The following is a 22973-nucleotide window of genomic DNA, read 5'->3' as shown; positions in this document are numbered from 1 at the left end:
ATTGATCCCTGCCTTATTTACTACGACTTGTTTGTGCTGTTGCAGGCATGTAACATCAAATTTCGCAGAACGTCTGTGTCAAATTTATCTACGTGATTGTTCGTGTCACCCCTATGTTAGGCACCATGAGTGATAAAAAAATGCGATATGCTTTTATTTTGCCGGTTAAGCCAGCGAGCGAAGGCTGACGAGCTCCGCCGGTAGAATTAATGCATACTTGCTACGTGGGCCTGGTTATCGCGCGCTATTTGCACGTTGTTGCACTAGTTCCACTAAAGCGGGGAAAAAATCTTATGGAAACCATCAACAATTATTATCGGAGCAAGCCAGCAGCCGTATCATTCTAGGGAGCTATACGATTTATTCAAGAAATTAAGGTGTTAGAAGGCGTGTGAGCATTGCAAGGTGGTTATTTGGCTAGCTTTAGTTGCTTAATTGTGTAATTATGTAGCGAACAGAGCCGTTAACCAGCACATCCGCAACCCGTAGTCGTCGTGGCGTAGTGGCCTTGACATTGCGCTGCTAAACCCAAAGGCACGCTATTCGATCCTGGTCACCGGGGCTGCACTTCAATGGGGCCGAAATGCAAGAACGACGCTGTGCCGTGCGTTGAGTGCACGCTAAAGAACCCCCGTTAGTCAAAATTGATCCGGAGTCTCTCCAGCTACGGCTTGCCTCGTAATCATGTCGGGGATTTTGCACGCAATCGAAGAATATAAATGAATATTTTCAAAACTTCTAGCACACCTGCAGCGCTTCGGTGGGTGGATATACTTATAAGCTTCGTCATATATATGCAGTATGCTTCGGGGCGAGTGCCACCGTGGATACCCGCTGCCGTTCTGCTCTCCCGCAGCCGACGCAGAGGGTGAGGGTGGCGAGAGTAGTGAGAAGTTGCCGCTTGCCGAGCGCTACCCACCACAGCGTCTAAAACGTCACGTGCCACAAAGCTCTGGAACTACATCGCGCGTAAAAAAAAAAAGGAAAATAAAGCCGCCACACTAGGTGTTGTGCGGCGACGAGCGCACCCGCGCCTTTGTTGCGCAAGAGCGCGTGCCCATTTCATGGGCGGTAAAAATTTGGCCAGTACCAATAACAGAGCATGAATACGGGCGAAAGAACACAACAAAGGTAGTGGTTCTACAAGGAAACAAAAAAATCCGTGTGCCCAATCAATCATTTTCCGTAGTTTCCTTCTTAATTTTGATTTGCATAAGCGACATGAAAGCTGCCGGTGTAACCAACGTATACGTCAGTTCGCGGGGTGCTTCTTGAGCGAATATTGCCTCTTGAGCCACCCCTGGCATTCTTGAAGCTTATTTTACGTACTGCTTTGTAGAGTTCAATGAATCCACCAATGTAATAATTTAGTAGGTATGCGTCCAAAGGCTTCCTTTTCGGTCAGTCAATACCACATCTAAGTTGCCTGAAGCTGAAGCCATGAGTTCGACTGCTGTGAATGACAAAATGCACGTGTTAGCGCAGACGAGCTTCTCCTAACTGTCATTTTTTTCTGACTCTATTAGGCAGAGGGTTTAATCAATTACGCACATTGCGCAGCTACTGGCACTGATGTCCGAGCCTGTGAAAGTTGTGGCCTGTGCTGCTAGCCAAATATTCAAATGAAAAGGGCGAAAATATTTTTAATTTTGTCAACAAAAATTATTTCTATGTTTGTTCAACATTTCCCCAAGTACTTTTTTATTATTGCCTACGTTCGCCTGCATGTGCACAGTAAAATCCATTGTCATTGGTCTCAAATGGCGGGTCTTCTTAAAAGCAACATTCCTCCATTCGTGTGCAGAGGATTGGACGTTTCGGTTCACTTCAGCTAAAATTAAGCCAACTCATCCACTTTTGGGTTCGTGCGTCCGATTATTCCATAAACAATATAAAATGCGGTACCAAGTCAAGTTCCACACCAAGCAATCCACTTTTCGATGCCGTATGTCAAGCCCCAACTCTGAGATAGGCTTCTTACCATCTACGTGGTTAGTCTACACAGTGGCCATAGTACCTAGGCAATCACAACCTCTAACAACCTATTCACATACATTGTCCAAATCCCATCGACTTAAAACACTCTCTCGCTGCCCCACTCGGACAGGCCTCCTCTGCAGGCGTTTTTTGTGACGTTTTCGGTAATATTCCATCCGTTCCGTAGCAGCAGAACAGGACGCTTCCGCGTTCTCAGACAATAGTTAAACCGATGCGAAGGACCAGGCCTGGTTTCATTAGGCCCGATAGACGCTTATGTAAAGCATGTGAGCTCCACGAGTACTTTGAACGAGGTTTTCGTTCACTATGCAGCGCCCAACGCTTTTCACCTACACACTACACTGCCGCATCTTCCATCACGATGTTAGCTCGGGTGGTGTGTTTACTACCAAGAGTCAACACCTAAACTTATCATAAGCGACAATTACTAGAAAACAAGGAAATGTTTTGGATTAGGATTTGATTATAGTTTTGAGCAAACCTATAAATTTAACTCAATGGTATGCGTCACAAAATGAGCGATTTGTAGTGTTTTGAGATCTTCCGACGCGACACTGGGCTAGTGCTCTCAGTGCAGAAGGCCTACGTGGTGTACACATCTATTCAACCGAAAGCAAAATCATTATGCCAGATAGCCTTGCACCTCACACACGAAGTAGGATATTTTACTCCCGTTCGGCTCCTTTATTTTTGCATTATCTCAGATAGTTTGTTCAAACTTCAATTGTTTTCTCTTTATGAGATCAGTAGCTACGTGCTGTACAATGACCCAGGTAAGTTATTTGCCTCTTTTGTTGCTTTTTGTTTCACTAATATTACTGTCATATTACTGATTAGAAACCTTATGTGTAGTGGCGCATTTGTAGCCTTCTTCTCATTCATGCTTTTTTTTTCCTTTTACATATAACCATCATACTTTACGTCTTTTTTTTTTATTGCCATAAACAAACATGATTTATGCCTTGCAGCTTGTCGAGTGAACTTGCGCAAAAAGGTAACATGTTGACATCATTACTCCGGCTTCTCTATTCTTCCTGCTGATGAGTATGTTTGGATGCGAACATATAAACAACATAACATATAAACGATATAAATAGAGGTCAACTCTTCGCTTTGTACAGTGTGTTCATGTTCCATGAGCTTATCACGTCACAGTACGCTTGCAGTACCTTGGCCCGTCAGTTGAAGATCCCTAGAATGCAGAAAGAGAACAGAAAGTCTTTACTTAATCAAGAAGGTGTACCCTAAAGTTTGTAGTAAAATTTTAGCCTCAATTGAGGGTAAGTGTGAAAAGCCAGCCTTTTAAACAACAAAGTGCGAGTCAACCTACTGCTTACTGCCAGAATTATTGGTAACATCTTCACTGGACAGTACTACCCCGCCCCCCCCCCAAAAAAAACAGAGGAAAAAGAAAGTAGTTTTATTGCAAATGACAGCAGAAGCGGGAGATTCATAAGACTGAAAAATAAAAGAAAGCTGCGCAAAAGTTCTAAATTCATTTTCTACGATGCTTCCCCTGACAGGAACTCCAATAAATTTACGACGCGGGGGCCCATCCTGTATACGTTCACCTTCTAATACTGAAGCCGAGAGCACTTCCGCCATGCACGTCAAAGTCACGTCTGCTGCAGAGCACGAGTAGTATAAATACAGACCGCGGATATTTTCTTAATAAGCAAGACGATGAACATTAGAATGTTACGTAGCTTCTCTAGCACTTTTCACAATGCATTTAGAATTGATGAGGACGGGCAGTTTCTTTTTCTTCCTTTATTGTGGCCTTAAACGTAACCCTAACAAAGTACTCAACAAATTTTCACAAGTGGAGGATAAGCCTCACATGTAATTTATCCTGCGTGAGTTTTGTTAGTACGACACTGGACTGGAAATGTGAGTTCTGTGTTGAACTCATATTTGACATACGTTACTTACTTGTTTCATCAGTTGAAGCATCGTATGAAGGATTGTCGAGAAAGACTGGTGAGTTCCTACGAAGAAGCATCAATATACAGTCAGCACAATATGCCGAATACTCACGAATGGCTCAAGTTCTGCAGTTTTATACTTTCGTACCATGCAACAATGCTACGAGTGAGATATTGTTAAAGTAAGCGAGAAAGGTACCATAGTGGTAACGCTGCTTCAAGGCTATGCTGACACTACTGTATGTCAGTTGCAGCTTGACACATGCAGCGTTGGTAGCACTGTTGCCTTTAAGGTAAGGTATTTTAAGGTATGTTAAGGCAGCTGACTTTTAACGCAACATAGCAATAACAAAACTTGCATTAATGCTATAGGACAGTCTTTGTATGTGAATCTATCAGAAGAAAAATACCGAAAGACATGAACAGTCCGACATTGATCCTTTACAGCATTACGCATTGACAAATGGGTTTTTGAGCTAAATTTAGCCCCTCACTTGAAGTTACGCTCATCACGACTTGTCTATATAGAAGGAGGCTGTGCTCGAAATTCCTCTGCAACAATATTTTTATCAGTCCGACCTGACATAGGAACGCAGTGAGCATAAATAAGCTGGTTGCCTATTTGGAAGTGGTATGTGAAAGTGTATTTCTTTATTCGTTCTCCTTGCTTTCTGCACAATGAAAAAATTAGTTGTGCGTTGATACTGACCCGAGTATCAAAACAGAAAGCTGCGTATTTTACATGACTCAGAAAAAAAATGGACATTTATGATTCGATGTGAAGTTCAACAAAATTGAAATAATACCCGAATAAACAAAACCATCTTTAGAAATCATGGGGAAATACTCACTGTGCCTTGCGCCGTCCGCGGATAAAAATGAATGTGGCTACTGCGGCTATAAGAATGATAGCCAAAACAACAATTATGCCTGTAACAATGCCGGCAGCAGATCCAGAACCTGTAAAACAAGTCGAGAAAATTATTCAGCCTGAATGACATCGAGCAATGGTTACAAGTACTCATGGTGTTGCCACTGAAGCAATATGTTTCTCTCCTTTGGTGGCATCAACACTATCCAGCCAGTTATCGGCGATACGAAGCGCTGCATGTATGACAACTCAGGCCTAGAAGAACTCAATGAATTTTGGGTCACCGTTAATCAAGCCTTTGGTTCATATAAGTTGCCAGCACTCGCTGGCTGGCCTCGATAACATCACCATATTTTACCTATGTTGCCATGCGTATCAACAAGCGATTTATAGCACAAACTGCTTTGTGAACATGGATTCAGGATGGCCTAACGTCTATTTTTCTAATATCATTTACTATTGATGGCATGTGATAAGTTTTCCATATGTGGCAGAAAAGCAAAACAATAAGCACTACACTGTGCAACATAACTTGAGGTGTTCTGAGTTTGAACCGGAACACGCGGTTCTGAACTTGTTTGAAACAAAAACATACCAGCAAATGGTGATTATTTTAAAGTATTGTGAAGTTGTTTTAAAAAAATAGACTTTTGCACGTAACACAATTCACATCCCTGCGCTGGATTATATAACTCAAGAAACCACAATACTTGCATAAGGCTTCTTCTGCAAGACATTCACGAGGAATAGAAACACATAATCAACTAACAAAAATCCGCTAATTATGTTTTGGATATATTACATTACGGCAAATATTGCAATTTAGAGATTGTGCCAGGTGAGTTTGCAAAGCGAATCCGCTTGAATGAATTTCGAGAATGACATCAGTATGAGATACGCGCCATCAAACTTGCCCCAAAAATGCATCGTTGTTCTACTCACACTTCTAACAAAAATGTCTATGTGTTGCAGCACAAAAGTAGAATGAGCACCCATCTATTTCGTTCTGCACTTTAGCAAACATTATCTCGAAACTGGCGCTATCCTCGAAATTAATTTTAAGTAGATAAGTCCTGCAGGCTCAACAGCTAAAATTAGTGATTTGTAATATGTGCCGTAAATCAAATAATTCATAATCTGAGTTTTGGGTATGTAGTGGAACATATGTGCTCCGGTTTGGCGCGCTTGTATTCTCCGCTTCTGAGGAAAATCAAGCTCAAGGACAAGAGTTCGAAGTAATAGTTCTGCGGAAACCCTCAAGGCAGAGGAAAGTAATTATCTAAGGGAACATGAGACATCAGCCCGAACGTAGCTAAGTGCTACAAAGGAAACCCAGGGTTCGAGTCCCGGATCAGGACGAATTTTTCTTCAACTGTGAAGCTTTCCTTTCGAGGTACCCGTTTGGGTTTCCTTTGTTCGGGTGGATGTTTCATCTTTAGGGACAAGAGTTATGCTATCTGCCACATGTAATTTTTAAAATTCTATAAAACCCAAAACTGACACCCTGTATATCTGCAGATATGTTTTCTTCTGAATGCAGTGAAGTTGCACAAGTTATGGCTATGAGTGCAGTAAAAAATTGATTTACGAATGATTTTTTTCTTCAGATGTCATACCAAGGCTAGAAGGAACAGCATTTTCCAGTTGAGCAGTTTACAGGCTTCTCGAAACAAGTCATGTTATAAATATAAAAAATTGATTCAGTGACTCTTACAAGATGTTTAAGGTTCGAGTAATATCTTCAGATATTTACTATGTTCGGATCTTAAGTGCAAATAATATGACCTCGAGGCACATTGCATGCTTCTAGCACAGTTTTCTTGCCCTGTGATTTGTATTATACGACAGAGTGTCAATTCATTGTAATTATCAGCATTGCCCATTGTATTGTAATGGAGGCAAATATGTGTAAGCCCGATTTAAGAAAACCTGCATTTGCAAATCGGTTTTGCGCAAGTCTGAAAGGTGGAGGAACGTACATGAAAGAAACGAAAAATGTCATCCACCCTAATTGTAGCACGAAGCTACGATTAAACGGGGTGACAACTTATCCCTTTCAGGAATGTACCGTGCATCTGATTCTATGAAATTGTGGGCTTTTACATGCCAAAACTACGGTTTGATAATGAGGCACACCATAGTGCGGAACTCCGGAATAATTTAGGTGATCAGGGGTTTTTTAACGTGCGCCTAAATCTAAGTACACAGGTGTTTTCGCATTTGGTCTCCACTGAAACGCAGCCACAGTGGCTGGGAATCGATCCGCCGACCTCATGTTTAGCAGCCCTATACCTAACCAACAACCAACCACCACGGGTCACCAGATTCTATCTCTGGCGATTCTTGTCCTAATCTGTGATTTATCTCTACCGCAATCAGGCTGAGCCTTCACCAGCTTGCTAATTCTTCTATAAAAGATTTCAAATACTGTGTTAACGCTACACTAACGAACAACCGTATCTACTTTACAAAGCCTATGATATAAGCAAGAGAACAGCTTGCGGGACCACTCATAGTTAGACAGCTTGTTTTCGCAGAGCATAACTCAGAGTTTTGCACAATCTTCTACCATTTTTCACTAAACGCGCATGATGACATTCACGAGAGCAATTCGATCTGTAGGATATTGTGCTCGGTTACTTGCTTGGTCAGGCAACTCTAACACACTTTCCTAAGCACCCCAAAATAGACGTAGACGTGCCCAATTCTTACAAAGCTGACTTCTTCTAACAACCTGGCTGAATATCTCGTAAATACAGGCCGTAATATGGGCTGTCTAGAGACAACTACCATCATTCTGAACTAAATACATATGGCTGGAGTATTAATTTTACAACCTCCGCTGGAACTCTCAATCAGACACGTGAAAAAAAATGAAGTTTTGCCCGAAAGGAGAAGCACTGACTTTTATAGCAAGGTTTAGTGTTGCCCCCAATTTTCTCGGACAGTGTTTATTATCACGTGGGCCCGACTAACGTTGACGTGAGATACGTGGGTGGGCAAATATTTCTGGCACCCTTAAAAGCCTTAACCTGCCGTGTGGAGACTGTAAGGACATCACACGGACGCCTCTGAGCTGCCCGTAAAGGGCAGCTCCAGTAAAACTACATCAATTTCTGGTTTAAGTCCTGATGTAATTTTGTATCTTTATTAAAGGACTCAGAAGATCCAAGATAAAAGGCACGAGCTGTGAACATTATATTTTATTACATTTGTTGGCAGGCTGCGATTCTCAAAATTATAAGGAATCATTTAGTCAAAAACGTCAAACATGGTAGGAGCAACTGTGATGAATGAATGGGGCTGCAATATAATCCGCATATAGGGCATGGATAAGCGCATTCCGGCGCTCGAGGGTTGCAGAAAGCAAGAAGTGATAAGGGGGCTGCGAAGGACTTCATTGGGTGGCAGCTACAATGCTGTCTGGCTGTGCTCCTGGAGGTTCTCGCTTTTTGTAAGTCTCTTCTGACGTCACTTGGCGCGTCACTTTTGAGGATCGTAAGAAATCGTGGCGGCTCGTATCACATATAGGATACATATACCTAAATTACCACCGAGCTAAACGGTGACACCAACGCCGACGGGGAAACCTCGCGTGGAGTGTATACACAATTGCTGTCACAATGATAGGTAAAGAAGATTACATCCCATCATTCTGCGGCATATTCACACGTCGTGCTGCTCTTAGTCATTTTGATGTGATGCTGAAAACGACTAGTATGGGTCGAGAAGCACGAATTTTTTTTTGCTTGTTTTCTTCTCGATATAGCCACGTCGGCAGACAATCATGTCTGGGAAATTTTACTGAAATAATTACGCCCGTAAGAATTTCTCCTGGATCTGCAACAGCTGAAACACTGTTGAGCTGCCTGAGCTTCGACGTCAGCCTTGAACATGGCTACACAATGCATTTTAACTGAATTTGATATGCAGTCGCTATCAGCGCTGACCCTCCCCCCCCCCCCCCAAGAAAACGCAGTTTTCTGTCATGGTTGTTACATATTCACGTATTCGCTCTGACAGCAAACTACGTCGACCGGAGCCAAACCGACATATATCCCCAAAAATGTGGTTAATAATGAGCGTCGAAGAAAGAAGTACCTTTCCCTGTCAAATTGTCTGCTTCTGGTACGCTGCTGGCCAACAAGTTACAGCGACGGCCTTCGTATCCACGACTACAGTCACAGGTGGGGCTTGGTGCTTGTGGTGTCCATCCGCATATGGCGCCGTTCAGGCACAGGTAAGATGGGCACGCTGATTGTACAGAAAGAAATAGAACAGAATGCGTTTGAAAAAGTGCACTGTAAATAGTCCATGGAGCTTTGGAAAAGGTTCTGCCGAGAGTTCAATTTCCTTGGGCCAGTTTTATTGATGGGTGAATTACACTGTGTAACTATATGCTGTTCACGTCAAGACAGGGAATTGATCTGTCATAGTTATTTGAGTCTTAGTAAATGCCGACCGACGGGTTCCCGGAGTTGTACCAGTAAATCTACAAACCTGAAATACCATCGCCGTGGAATAAATGTGCAGTGGTTGGATTATGATCAAGAAATAGTAACAAACTTTGGCGGTAAGCAATGAGAGTTGACTATGCATCTTCAATTATTACAGGCAGCTTGAGCGTAAACATTCTATTTACGCACCCATGTTGCCTGTAAAATCTTACCTCGTTTTTAAGCAACAGCTACATTATAACTTACAAAATTTACGCTACGGTAGGCACCACGGAAAAAACACCGCAGTAAAAAAAACTTATCTGTTATCACCAAATGATTCGCCATCGCTACAAGATAGAGAAACAAATATTTTGCTTTCGTGCCGACAACAGTTCTTAAAACATCATAACATCATAACATCATAACTGGGTCCACAGAGAATAAGATGAAATGAACGGAAATGTTGTGAACATCGTATTTCGTCACATTTAAGCAGTGCACACGAAAGGTGGAGTGAAAAACACGAGAGCACCCAGAAACTGTCACATAAAGTTTTATTACCTAATTGCCGCAGCTGACATTGTAAACAGTGACAACAAAATAAAAACCATTCAGATGCATAACCTATTTTTCTTTAAGTGAAACTGAAGGGTAGCCGATATATTTGCTGGTTTTTAAAACGCTGCTGTCTAACTCAACAGGGCGGATTTGGATATCGTGAGAGGCGTGACTGTAGAGAAGTGATTGTAATTTTCAAAGCCGGCCTGGGGAGATGAGCAATTGAGCGGGTAACGTGGACACAGAGAGGGCATGTGCAGGTGGCCACATTAATTCATTGGTTGCGTAAATGGTGACTTTATGTCCACTGTGGAGGTTGCACACTTGGTGGTGGCTGAAGCGATGCGCTGCTGTTTGTTACACCGGTGCTTTGGACTGTCGTGCTGTGTGACGAGCTACAAATAAGCGCATACTTCTATAATTACCTTCGACGGTTTGTATTTAACTTTATTTCAATTAGCACACTTTCGGAAGATTCCAGAGGTTCTGGTTTCTCTGTTTACATCTGACCTCTTTCAACCACTGACCGAAGTTGCCTACTAGTTTGGGCCAGTAGGTATTTGCTGGCTGCTTTCTGGCCGAGCAGACAATATGGGCCACTGCGCAAGTGACTGAATAGACAACTTAGTGTTGGCTGCTGTCTGCTCTAGAAGAACACTTGGGTGACTAACTTTGGGCCACTGGACACATGCGTGTCCTGACAAACAACTTGGGTACTGCGTATGTGCTATTGGTGGGTCCCCATTCTTGGCAGGTCCCCCTTAGTGGATACGCAAAAGATAGCGCGGCCGATGGACGGAGCGCCATTACAACGAAGTTGCAGCCTTGATATTGCTGGTACCACAGAATATTAACTGGGCCGCAGTGCTTACAACGAGATACACTGAGTCTAGGTATCATTTGGTATTGTGGCAGGCAGTGAGATTGCTACTGCGTCTGTCTGCGGTGATAATAAAAACGTCTCGCTACATTGCTTTCTTTCTAATCGCACCACCGTTCACTGTTATTCCGAGATGGGAATTGGAGGAATGTTTTCCATGTGTTGAATGGCGCAGTTATCTTGCACATGAGCTAATCTGTATGCCTGACAATAATACCCGTGTTTCTGGAAACTAAGGTGAAGCCGCAACTTTTTTCTAATCTGTCGGCATTTGAGGAGCAATATTATCGTTAACTGATTCCCGTGCTTCTTTTTGAACATTCCCGCAATGGAACAAAACAAAAACGAGAAAGCAGTTAGCACAAACCCTCTTTTTCACTGTTACATGAATTCTCAAGTTCCCTCAGTCTCACGTGAACATAGTGGAACAAAATAAAGAAGTTGAAATATGCTAGTAGTAATGCACTTTTCCTCATGGTGACACATTGCTAAATGGCGGCTGTGCTTCTCATTTCAAAGTTGTGAGCATTGTTGCAGGACACAATTAGCTACGTCACGTGCGTAATAATGAACAAATTCAACATCAGAAAAAAAACGCAATGGCTACCCTTTGTTTATACTCTGTCAAAAAAGATGTTCATGATTGTCTTTCGTTTTCATTCTTTATAGGGCACGCTTGGGTGCTTTATTTCTGCAATAACCATGCGAGCTGTTGCAGAATTTTAGTTTATAACGAGCACTTGTCACGCTTCTTGGAGTCAATATCTTTCGGTGTACTGTTTCATCATAGCAAGAATAAGCCGCCTCACATATATTGGTTAAGCAGTGTGATGACAAGATGGCAAAGAATAAAAATCAAAGATAGCATAACGCTGTGGCACAACTGGCTTGGCCTTTTTTATAAACTGGATAACTACTACTCTCGCTATCTAGTCTACATATGAAGAGTGCAAGAAGTTTCCCTGCTCTCCATTATTCTACATTGCATCCATATACATAACACCGGTTACCGCCACAGATTTTGCATAAAACCGCCGATGTCGATGGGTAATAAAAAATCCTAGCTGCTCGTGTGATAATATGATTGAGTTAGTATTAAGTTTACAGTTTACTCGAAGCAGAACGAACTTGTGAAACCCGCCTCCTGCTACACCCCCACTACCAACTTGCTACGTTAGTTGCAGATCACTTTTCAGCTCCTCCACAACAATCTTTAAACTATAAGTAAAAACTTCAAAGCTGATACTACGTTATTGGGTTAAGACTACATCATAGAAATAATTAAAAAGAACTAAGCAATCTATACCAAATGGTGATTGCGTTGTATTTATGGTTACTATTTTTCATCCTCTTGACTTTCACGTCCATGGGACCAAATAACCGAATGGTAGCCAACATTACCAAGCAACGAACTCAGAGGAAAGATAAAAACAGTAAGAAATTGCTAATGATTCTACTACCCCATTCATGAATCTATGAACTTGTAAGAATCACCATTTCTGAGCCTTCTGTGCTAATAATGTTACTGATATCACAATGAGCCAGCACGTGTTTTCTAAGAAACTCGTTGTCTAGAATCTGCGTTAGGAGCATGGACCCATGTCTCGAGCTCATATAATACTTAAAATAATGTACTGAAACATGCACCTACGCGCAATCTTGATCTTCTAGTAGAACGGCACCTAAATAATCATATTTTATGGTGCAGTGATTTAGTTCATGAAAATTTTGGCAGAGAGAAATCGTTCAATTAAGTCTATGCACGTAAGGAGGATGCCAGTGGCAAAGTTTTTTAGAGGCGAATGCTTTCTTACCACGGCATAAAGACTCATCGGAGCCTCCAGCGCAGTCCTCGTGACCATCACAGAGCAGAGAGCGCGGAAGGCAAGCGCTGGGAGAGCGAGTAGCGCAGAAGAATTCGTTTTCCTTGCATGGCATGAAGCTTCCTGCGGTCGGTGAAAGAAGAAACACAGAACAAGGGAATCTGACGTATAGTTACTAGAATATGAGAAGCAGTTCCTTCCTTAACAAACGAAAGATATCGAGGGAGCGTTTATAGGTGCTGTCTTATACTAAGCATAATTTGAAGACTACTTCAGCTTAGCTTAGCGGCTGGAGTAATTTAAAGGCCGATACCAAAACCATAAAAATTCAGAAACACCCAAATTAATTCGCGGAACATCATGATAACTGTTCGAACATCAGAACGTACTGTGGAAACCAATTTTAGTACTAATGGGAAAGTGAAGAGAAGTTGTGACAGATAATAATAAACAAAATAAGTATGTTTAAAGCCACACCACCTTTAGGCGGTGAACTTATTAAATCACTTTGTACCCTTTTGCTGCGAAACGTACATAGTTCTATTGACATGGAAGAAGCAAACGACCATCTGGACATTTCATTGGTTATTATCTGAACACAAATCATACTGCACATCTAAAATTGCACTGTTACAATGTGTTGCTGAACTGCAGACGCCTCAAAATCTTTATTTTTCACCAGACTGAACGCAAGCAAACACGTTTTTACGATTCCCATTCAAGTGCCCGTGTGAATTAATGTGCAGTTAGAGTGCGACATCTCCTAGCAATAAAAACTTAGAGAGATTTCAGCAGACCAACGACTACACTTGAGCTCACTAACGTAAAGCTTATTGCGAAAACAAATTCTCACCGCACTTCTCGTCGAGCCCATTCGGACAGTCGTTAACGCCATCACACAGCAGTGCCGCTGGAATGCAAGTGCTACCGTCTCTGCAATCGAACTCGCTGCGACTGCATACCAAGGCAGGCTTCGGCTTTGGAGGGGCTGGAGATTCACTAGTGATTGGTTCCGGAGTTACCACTCCTGTAGTCAGAAGAGCTGGCTCTAGAATGTCACATAAAGTGTTGCGTAAGTAACGATTCATTCTATAAAACCTACCGTATCTGGTTACCCTACCTCTACCCCCCCCCCCCAAAAAAAATAACAAACATAAGTATGTACGCAGAGAATAAAACTGAAGTACAGCTTGAGAGCCGCGCACGATGTTATTTTACTATTCCTTCCTTTGGTGTGAGGTACTCAATCAGGCACCGATACTGCTGAACCTCCCCGCCTTTTCTAGTTAGTCTTTCCCCATCATTTCATCCTACATATGTTTCCTGACTGACTAAATGTGTTTAAATTTGGCAGTCAAGGCATTAGGAGCAAATGAATACATGCCGAGAACAATATATTAAAAATAGATACCCCAGCTATGCTTAGAGCGTGCTTCGTACTCAAACTAGAGCGTTATTTTTAGAACTCTACAGCAGCAAAGATGTAGAGGGACCGTTCTGCAAACCTATTCATTTTGTTTGGCTCGATCAAATGGCGTGAGCGTAGAATTCCGGCTTTCTGTATAAGTCTGCAGAACTGAGATCAATAAATGAGCCAATTTTGTGCACTTCTTTACTAAGCTGCATAAAAATCAATATATTAGTAATGCTACATGTCGAATGCTACGTATAAAAAGTACAGCCTGTTATCAGATTATCAGAGCTCTTTTTTATGCACTTTGGTGTTACCTATAGCATTCTAGGATTCATTAATATATATACGGGTATCTTTGAAATAGTAATGAGGAGAGCTATTTTAGAAAGACAGCTACATATTCTGATATACACAAAGGAAAACGCGAAATTTTGTTAAGTTTGATTGGTATTAAAACGCATGTTTACGAAATTCGATACATGTACAGGCGTTAAGATTTCGCTGTCAGGTAAACTCAAAACTTTATATAGAGAAGCAAAGGAACGTACTCTCATATTAACTGCGCAATGACAATAAAGGTTGTGAAAATAAAATTATGTAATTGTTAAAATAAAGACAACGTACTAATAACCAGCCTCGGGGGAGACAGGCTCACCCACCGACTGAGGACTATCGTGCGTAAATGAACTCCATCACGTGTGTGAAGAGGAACTGGATACTTCGTGCAACGAGCTTGGCTTTCCCGCACAAGAATAATTTAGACAAGTCGCAATTCTAATAGGGAATTCTAGAATCAAATACGAATTAATCAGCAAACACTATTCGATTTGCTTCGAAATTGTGATTACATACACTCTCAATGATATCGCAAACGTTGCGCTGAAGAACCTTTGTTGATAAATACACACAAAGAGATAGTTTAGATTACTCATGCTTAAAGCAAGTGAGCAACAAAAAAGGAGCATTTCAAGAAGGATCGTATTTTTTAAACTTCAAAACAAGGCATCACCCTCTGCACATACATTTTATATTTGCAGTTATCTTGCCGGTGTTGTCAAGATAACAGCGCAATCAATTCAAGCTTTCATTTTTAGAATTGCAGTTTAAGCCAAGGTATTGTTCCAAGCAATAATTGTTGGTTCTGCTATTAGTAACGTTAGGATGTACCATCTATCAATCGCAGCATACATAGATTCGCGTGTTTCCCTTGTGGTTTACTAATGCACTTAGGAAAAAATTGAAGTTGACAAGACTTAAATTTTACACAAGAGCTAATAATGGAACGCGCTCAGACATAGAACTATTCGCCTTCAAAACTTGTACTTAATGCTCAACAGTACTTGAAAACTCCGACCTCTGGCTCCTATAGGATCTGGAAAAGGCACACAATAGGTTGAATATAATTTTCTTATTACCTGTTGAAGTAGTTTGCTGCGTAGACACTGGCTGCGTAACTACTGGTGTCGTAATTTCAACAGAAGGTGTGGTTTCTGTAAGAGGATAATCGAAACGAAAAATTTATTACTTTCGTAACAGTATTTTGTTCAGAGTTAAGCATCAAACAACCAAACAAAAAACACTAAGTACAAATGCTATTGGTAAAATGCAGATGGCAAATGAGAAGATGCGCGGAAACCAAATAAACATCGCTGTCGGGGTAAGCAATTTCCTTGGGAAATGAGAAAAACGAAAGATGTGCTAATGCACGACGTAGGACCCGTTTTGATGGCGTGCGCCCCCGAAATTCCGTATGCTCGCTGCTCGCGGTATCAGTGTGCGTGTTGTTTCCTTTTTAGCTGTGTTGCTCAACCGCATTTCTCTAAATTTGGCTCTCAACCGAACGCTAAAGGATTATATTGGGCTATATTTGATCGATAATTCGTTTGTCGGAAATGTATATCCTCGTCTTCTGCGGGACAATATATGGCTTTGTTGCGCAGAAAATTGGCGACCAAAGTTCCGCTGCTAGCGGCTCCTAAATTTGAATCACCCTTGCCTAAAGCGGACGAGTTGATGCAGTGCCAACATTTCCCACCGCTTTGCCGCTCTCTGTGAATCCGTAAGCCAGTGCTGACACTGCATGAGAGGTACCGTGGTTAAAAATACGTGCCACCATTGTGATTTTCCTTGTTTTCATCCTTTTGTTGCTTACAAAAGCGCTGTCCTCGCAAAGAATGACGAATTCACATTACACAAGCCTAAACTTGCAATCGAGCTCGTCTTGATGTATTCCTTCAGTGACCCTGTTACCAAGTGCATCTACAGGGCCCTTACATTCAAACGGATGCTTTCCTCTCCAATTTGCTATTTCACCACCGAATAAAAAATTACCTGTCAATTGCACTTGTATTTTCGCATGCTTAAAACGAACCCAGAAGCAGACCGTCATCCAGCATTGCGGTAGTCAGTCGGTTTTGGTGACCTGACAAGATGTACTTGCGGTTTGAAAACACCTGAAAACCTGGTGAGTGTCACAAGTGAATTGATATTGTTTTAGGGTATTAAGGAATCTTGGCGGTTGCGTGGGAATCATTTGGTGACTACGGGAGGCTTTTAGCCTTGACCCACCTTCCCCCTCTCACGTGCCCTGGCAGGGGGTCCACATACTCTTCTGAACTGTTTGTTGAACATGTTCAGAACGGTGCTACAGTTCAGTTCAGGCTCAGTTCGGTTTTCCGTTCAGGTTTGGTTTCAAGATGGTGGAAAAGTAAAGGCCCGGTTCGGTTCCGGTTCGGTTCCGATTCTGCAGAAAATAACGGTTCCATTCCAGTTGTTGATTCAGTTCGGTTCGGTTCGATACCCTTCACCGTACTCTGCTTGTATAAATATAGGAAATGTAATAAAATTCGCCTGCTAGTTGCGCTTCCGAGTCGCCATTTTATGTGCCGCATTTCCTTCCAGGTTTTCTTCTGGGTTTTATTTCACTGGCTCTTTTTTTTTTCATTTGCTACAGGAAATTGCTATGAGAAGTTTCCATGGAGAGAACTGTTCATTTCGAAACATAAGACCCTAGTGTAACACTCCGCTGATTTGCACAAGGTGGGGCAAATTATGCGAAGCAGCAGTAAAAGATCCCCCTCTTTTTTTCCTTTTCCTTCAGAGATAAGCACTGTTTGTGAACTAGCATAAAGAATGTTCAAAAACATAGTTGTCATAGCACTGATTTTGTTTTGTTATTGTTTTTAACATGCCGTCCAACTCTAATATAAACTGTTGCCTTAAGAGCACCTGCACTTTTGCCGAGTGTTCGGCTATCCAGGTAACCTAGAACATACCGGGCGCTGGAGATTTCGTAGTAAGCGGTGTCCCTTCGCATTTGCCGCGGCGCACGTCGATGTCATCAATGGCGACGTCACTACGGCCACCAGCAGTCCGGCCAGTGATTACAACCTGCGCAATAAGATACAAACCCTCGCTGATAATTGGAAAAAGTAATATTTATTTTGTACTACGTGGGCCAGGCCTGCTGTCAGAAAGCCGTGAAGATAGAATAAAGATTTCTTCCTTAATTGTTCCCAGGCGCAATTCACACAGCGCACGCTGTCTGCCATTTAGGCGTGTACTTTTCATCAGCTTACAAACTGTTGAGCTTACATAATTTCAAGTTATCAGGTTTCCCAAAAAATATGCTACACCTTGTAGTAAGATAAATATCCGCCAATGTGCCCAAAAAACACAGTTAGCTGTGCTTTCGCAGCTCGATGCCTTGAATTTACCATCACATTGGGACCAGCACCATTACGTTGCAGAAATACGGGGATTAATGCTTGTAGGTTTTATTGCATGGTGGAAGTGCTGACGCGTTCTAATTTATGAGAGGTCTAACCACTCTTGCTCACCTTGCGAATATCCACCCGGAATAGGTTTCCCAGTCATTCCACTAACACGTTTCCCCTTTGTCTCGTAACCAACTTGAGTAACAGGTGACCTTTATCACTGATAGTGTTTTTGAAGTGATCGCTGTGACATTTTCTGGAGCGTAATCTTATAAGTTTTCTCTTCCGACTTATATATTAGGGTAAAATATCAAATATTTGGTAACGATATTATGACACTCTGTTTCTTGTTACGCCATATGTGCTTTCTGTTCATAAAATCTTTTTGCAACCTACCAGCTTCTCTTGGCCGGTATGTGCACGAGAAAGCACGGCCTCGATCATATTTTTTTAATTTACACGTCTCCCGAGATAAAACAGAAAAATTCCCATGACAACAATTGTTCAAAAAGCTGAAGTGCATTAGTCGCACACAATGCCAAGGTTTTCACGTGCCATAGTTATACGTGAGAGTAGGTAGAGTATCGTTCCGAGCTATACGGGCTATGTTGCCTGCTACCACTAGGGTGTCCACTTGCTCTTAGCAGGAGCTGCTCTGGTAAGCCAACGCCCTGCAGAGTGAATGCATCCGTCGTGCTCATGATACAATGGCCTGTGACGTCAAGAGTGCTGCAGAAACCGCACCACACAACCGGAAAAATATACAGGAATGCACGCTTTCTTTTCTCAAAATGGTAGGAAAATGATGTTGCGCTTACCACTGCTCTGTTCTTACTAAACTTTGCAGAAAGGCCGCATTTCATAGCCGAAATTCTTTAATGTAAAGTTTGGCAGAGTTAAATCACTCACTTATAATTTAAAAATATCAGAACCATTCCACTCCTTGAAGGTGGACGACCAGCGGAGCTGTACATTAGGTGATAAGTATGTTGATTCACACGCCACAATGAATTTCACTTTCCCGGATTTTTTTTGTTCTTTTATTAAATTGCATACTCTTATTTTATTTTTAACCTTCTTTCATTTGCTTTTTTAATTAATCATTTGGTCAGCAAGGTGAGTACCGCTTTATGATCGCTATGACATACGGGCAATGTCTCTGTGGTGACACATGAAACGTTCTTGGCCAAAGTGAGGCCTATACACAACTGATGACCCATCGTGGGCACACTGAAGCTTGTGTAACTTTCAAAGCCCAACCTTTTCAAGAGACACGCCATGAACCACTTGCCGTCTGACAGGGGAACGTCTATATTGAAATCACCCACAATTACCGTGGGAGTGAAGTCGGTAGGGGTGATCCAACCAAAGGTGCACACCCTTGGCGTTTGCGGCACGATCGTCGTCCGTATTACGTGCCACCCGCCGCCGCCGCGCACATTCCCGATTATGTTCGCGACGGTGTTCTTTGTAGGTGCGCTGTTCTTCCGCACTCCGCACGGCACGCGGCCTACCCATTGCACGAGTGGAAGGAAACTGAGATGAGGCTACGCAGTTTGCCCAGAGAGCCCATGACGTCATACCGCAATCCATACTAAACAGTGTCTATTCCGGTTTTACTTGTTTTAATCGCGATACTCTTTATCACAATATGCTTTGGCACTTCTCGCGATTAAACGCAGCTGGGGAATACCCGGCGATACGCTTTTGCTTTATGCTTTCACTCTTTTAGTTCTGAGGTATAACAGCTACGCTGTAATATGCGAAGTCCATTTCATTATTCCAAGCCGGCTTGGCTTATTAAATGGAAGTTTTGCCGCTGCCTGTCGACGCCAGGCGTTCCACAAGAGTTACCGTGAGTGAACCGCTGTTCTGAAATGCGCTCCAACCCTCGCAGAACGGCCATCATCCGCTGCCCCCGAAAGGCGGCGATACAAGCTTATGCTAGCGCCCCCTTCGCAGCAGCTGGCTCCTCCACACATGAAAGCGAAAGCAACTTCACCTAATATTTTTTCTTAACAACCAGCAAAGTAGTAGACGTGTCACATTGGCAGCCGCAACTACTTTTGATCTGTTTGCATTAGTAGTGTTAAAGTTGTAAAACTGATATTTGTGAAGTGTGGGAAGCCATTCACGTAATATAGCTAGAGAGTGGATGGGAGGTATCGGAGAACGTGTATGTATGTATGTATGTATGTATGTATGTATGTATGTATGTATGTATGTATGTATGTATGTATGTATGTATGTATGTATGTATGTATGTATGTATGTATGCATGCATGTATGTATGTATGTATGTATGTATGTATGTATGTATGTATGTATGTATGTATGTATGTATGTATGTATGTATGTATGTATGTATGACGGCACCGCTGTCGTGCCAACGACGACGAAATGCGCCAAGACAGCGCCAGCGGAGCGAGCGCGTGAGGAGAGATAATGACGCGTTGGTTCTTGCATTTCAACATCGCGCTGAGCCGCGCTCCCTCAAGGGCTGAAGAAGACAGTGCTTTCCCTTCTTCATAAAGAACCACTACTCTCTCTCAACGTAGGAGCACCTTTTTCCTGCTCCATAACAGTGGTGATACCACACCACTGAACAACACGTTCCAGAAAATTCCACCGGGCGCCCAACAAGCACGGATTCGGCCAAGACCTTGGCCACATCTGTCATTATGGGGCTCCAGCCAGGATAAACCTCAGTGGACTGCATCCTGGAACCACCGCAGTTCCCCGAGTTCTGTGCTTCCTTATATTCTCTATAGCGAGAGTTCCTATCGCTGGTACAATCCTCCTCTTGCTCGCGGCGATATTTCCTCCGCATCTATAAACATCGTGATTGTGCTGCGTGGTGCCTCGCAACCATGCGTGAAAAGGCCGCGATTAAAATCTTGCGGTCAGGGCACAGGAGTACGACAAACAGAGCCAAAGTCGGTAGCCACGGCACGCCATGCACAAAACCACGAGTAATCAAGTGGTTGGCAGCGTTTCTTTGGGTATCGCTATGTTTATTGATTGTATTTTAACTGCAAACAAGGAGTCAAATTTTCGTGGTACTTTGAACATAATATTTCACTGAATGAACTCTAGCTAAAATGGTTCTTTAAAGACGTGAATTTTTTTTGTGCGCGTACACAAGTCGAAGATGCGCTTGTGTGCCACTGGCAGCTTTTGTGCAAGGCTCGCTATAGTTGCCGTGTGACAGGACTGTGTGTGACAGTTGCCGTGTGACTCCCTTGATATCGAACTCCTTTAGGGAGTCTCGTGCTCCATTAGTTGAAGGGTGTTCACGAGTGCCCGCGTGACACAGTCATATCAGTGCCGAGTATTAAGTAAAACGATTCGGACCGAACAGCCGTAGCCGGCCAATTCAGTCCTTTTGTGATTTTAGGAGAAACACGCTCGTTACTGTGTGGGAGTGGCACGAAGTAGCCCGTATATTTATGACAAACGCTGTACATTTGCTTGCACTAGTTTCACACCACCAAAAATTTGCGATTAGTTACCGCAATACAGGGGCAATTGGAGATCGCTGGGAGAGGCATTCTTTCTGCAGTAGACACAAAAAGAGGCTGATGATTGTGATTGTATTGGTTGCATTACTTTGCTCCCCAACTTCGCTTTCTAAAATAGATGTATTCTGCCATATCACGTGCAATTTGTCAACCTAAATAAAGCCCAAATGGACGAACCTGTCTGCTTGCGTCTTCTTACTCGTTTTGTGGCATGGTGTTTATTGACGCTACAAAACCCAGGATCAGGTAATGCACTTCGCAGCATGCTGCGAAGGTTAAATGCTGCTTGCAACAGCTTTCTGCAATTTTTTTTCGGCATAGGTATCTGCTGCTTGTCATCCTATGAAGGTATGATAATAAAGTTTAATGATGTGCTTACCATTCCAACATAACACCTCCACTGTTGATATATGTCGTGCTGTATGGCTATTGAATATTTAATTTCTCATTTGAGGTTCCTTACTGTGTACATCAACTAAAATATGAGAGTATGTTTTTATTTTGACTTCATAAAATAGCGGCCTCCGTTGCTGGGACTCTTGCCAAGTAGCAGCACACTTTAACCACTGAGACATTAGTGATGCCGAAAATCACAGATTTTAAAGGATGTGATGCAAACATATTAATGTTGGTTGTTCATCTGAATACCAGACAATGGACGCATATATGATGGTTACACGTGCACTGCGACTCGCAAGTAGGTTATAAAGGGCAGTGATTTGTGCATGCAATTGAACCGCACATCGCCTCAATCTGCATAAAACTTGAATTATCTAACACGTCATGGCTGCATACCGAGAAGACTTGAGGAAGGTCGGAGCGTTCAATAGAGAGAAGGGTCCATTCACTTGGCTTAGTGGCTTGCACTGTCCGTGGGGGGCCAGTGTCACCGAAGAATGAAACAGTCAACGATGCTCCAGCTATGAAGGACAAAAAAAAGTGGATCACACAATAAATGTTTGTTATTTTTTGAACTTTATAAACAATTTTATTTAAATGCTGTATGACGCAATGCCCTCTCTGGCGTTCATTTTTTTTGTGCTAGCCATATGAAACGCGTTCATCGCTTGAGCTGGAAGTACTATGGAGAAATTTTCTTGTTCCTATAGGTGTCAGTGCGTAGAAAACAGTATGTTTTACATAATTCTGACACTAAGTATGTGTGTTTTAATATGTTTTATGGATCCATACAACAACGTATTCTGCATGTTATAATAGAATTCTTTTTCTAGGGATGTTGGACGCGAAGCGTTTTCGAAATACTTTAAACTTATATAGCCAAGACGTCCACGAGACTTGTCAGGCCACACAGCCTTACTCTGGACCTCCAATCTCTTAAGAACGAGAGGCGATGGCCGATCTCTTCGAATCCACTTTGTGCCAGTCTTCATCGCAGGCAAGAATACAATTTATTGGCTTGGAAGTGAACGAACAAGCAAATTTCATTGATATGTTAGCATGGCAATAATGAGAGAAAAAGCTGGGAAGAAAGTCCGGTACCGCACTGCACTTTCGAATCAACCCGCCTGCGCGATATCACCCTCCTGGAATAAAAGGCGCGGGTACACGGATTCAGCAATGCTGGTGCTAGGTACCAAATTGATAAGAGACGATCTACGCAAAATTAACATGTTACGAGTCACGTATCTTTGTTAATTTTCATCTTCTCTTAATTTTCTTAGCCATATGCCCCTTAATGCGTTTATTGATCCCTCTAAATTCCTAATGTCGACGGTTTGACTCCCACCCAAGGGCGTGGGTTCGAGCTCCCTTATTAGCTATCTTAATTAGCCATGCCTCTACAGAATGTTGGAATCAGGTGGCACAC

The 22973-nt window shown here is 42.4% G+C and overlaps 1 protein-coding gene across 2 annotated transcripts in view; it reads right to left on the bottom strand.

Annotated features, from left to right (window-relative positions):
• Positions 1 to 2911: 2911 nt before the first annotated feature.
• Positions 2912 to 22973, bottom strand: part of LOC135909444 (MAM and LDL-receptor class A domain-containing protein 1-like) — a 251164-nt gene continuing 231102 nt past the window's right edge. For both annotated transcript variants that reach the window (XM_065441402.2, XM_065441403.2), the window contains exons 57-65: positions 21941 to 22065; positions 17184 to 17298; positions 15324 to 15398; positions 13348 to 13542; positions 12486 to 12617; positions 8896 to 9048; positions 4775 to 4883; positions 3931 to 3986; positions 2912 to 3190 (exon numbers count right to left, since the gene is read on the bottom strand). In XM_065441402.2, coding sequence (XP_065297474.2) covers positions 3177 to 3190; positions 3931 to 3986; positions 4775 to 4883; positions 8896 to 9048; positions 12486 to 12617; positions 13348 to 13542; positions 15324 to 15398; positions 17184 to 17298; positions 21941 to 22065 — 974 coding nt within the window. In that variant the 3' untranslated portion in view covers positions 2912 to 3176. The remainder of the gene's footprint in view (positions 3191 to 3930; positions 3987 to 4774; positions 4884 to 8895; positions 9049 to 12485; positions 12618 to 13347; positions 13543 to 15323; positions 15399 to 17183; positions 17299 to 21940; positions 22066 to 22973) is intronic.

Source organism: Dermacentor albipictus, chromosome 3 (assembly GCF_038994185.2).
Source record: "Dermacentor albipictus isolate Rhodes 1998 colony chromosome 3, USDA_Dalb.pri_finalv2, whole genome shotgun sequence".
Taxonomy (NCBI): Eukaryota; Metazoa; Arthropoda; class Arachnida; order Ixodida; family Ixodidae; genus Dermacentor; species Dermacentor albipictus.
Note: the sequence above shows the minus strand (reverse complement) of the source record. Positions and strands in the feature narration are given on the sequence as shown.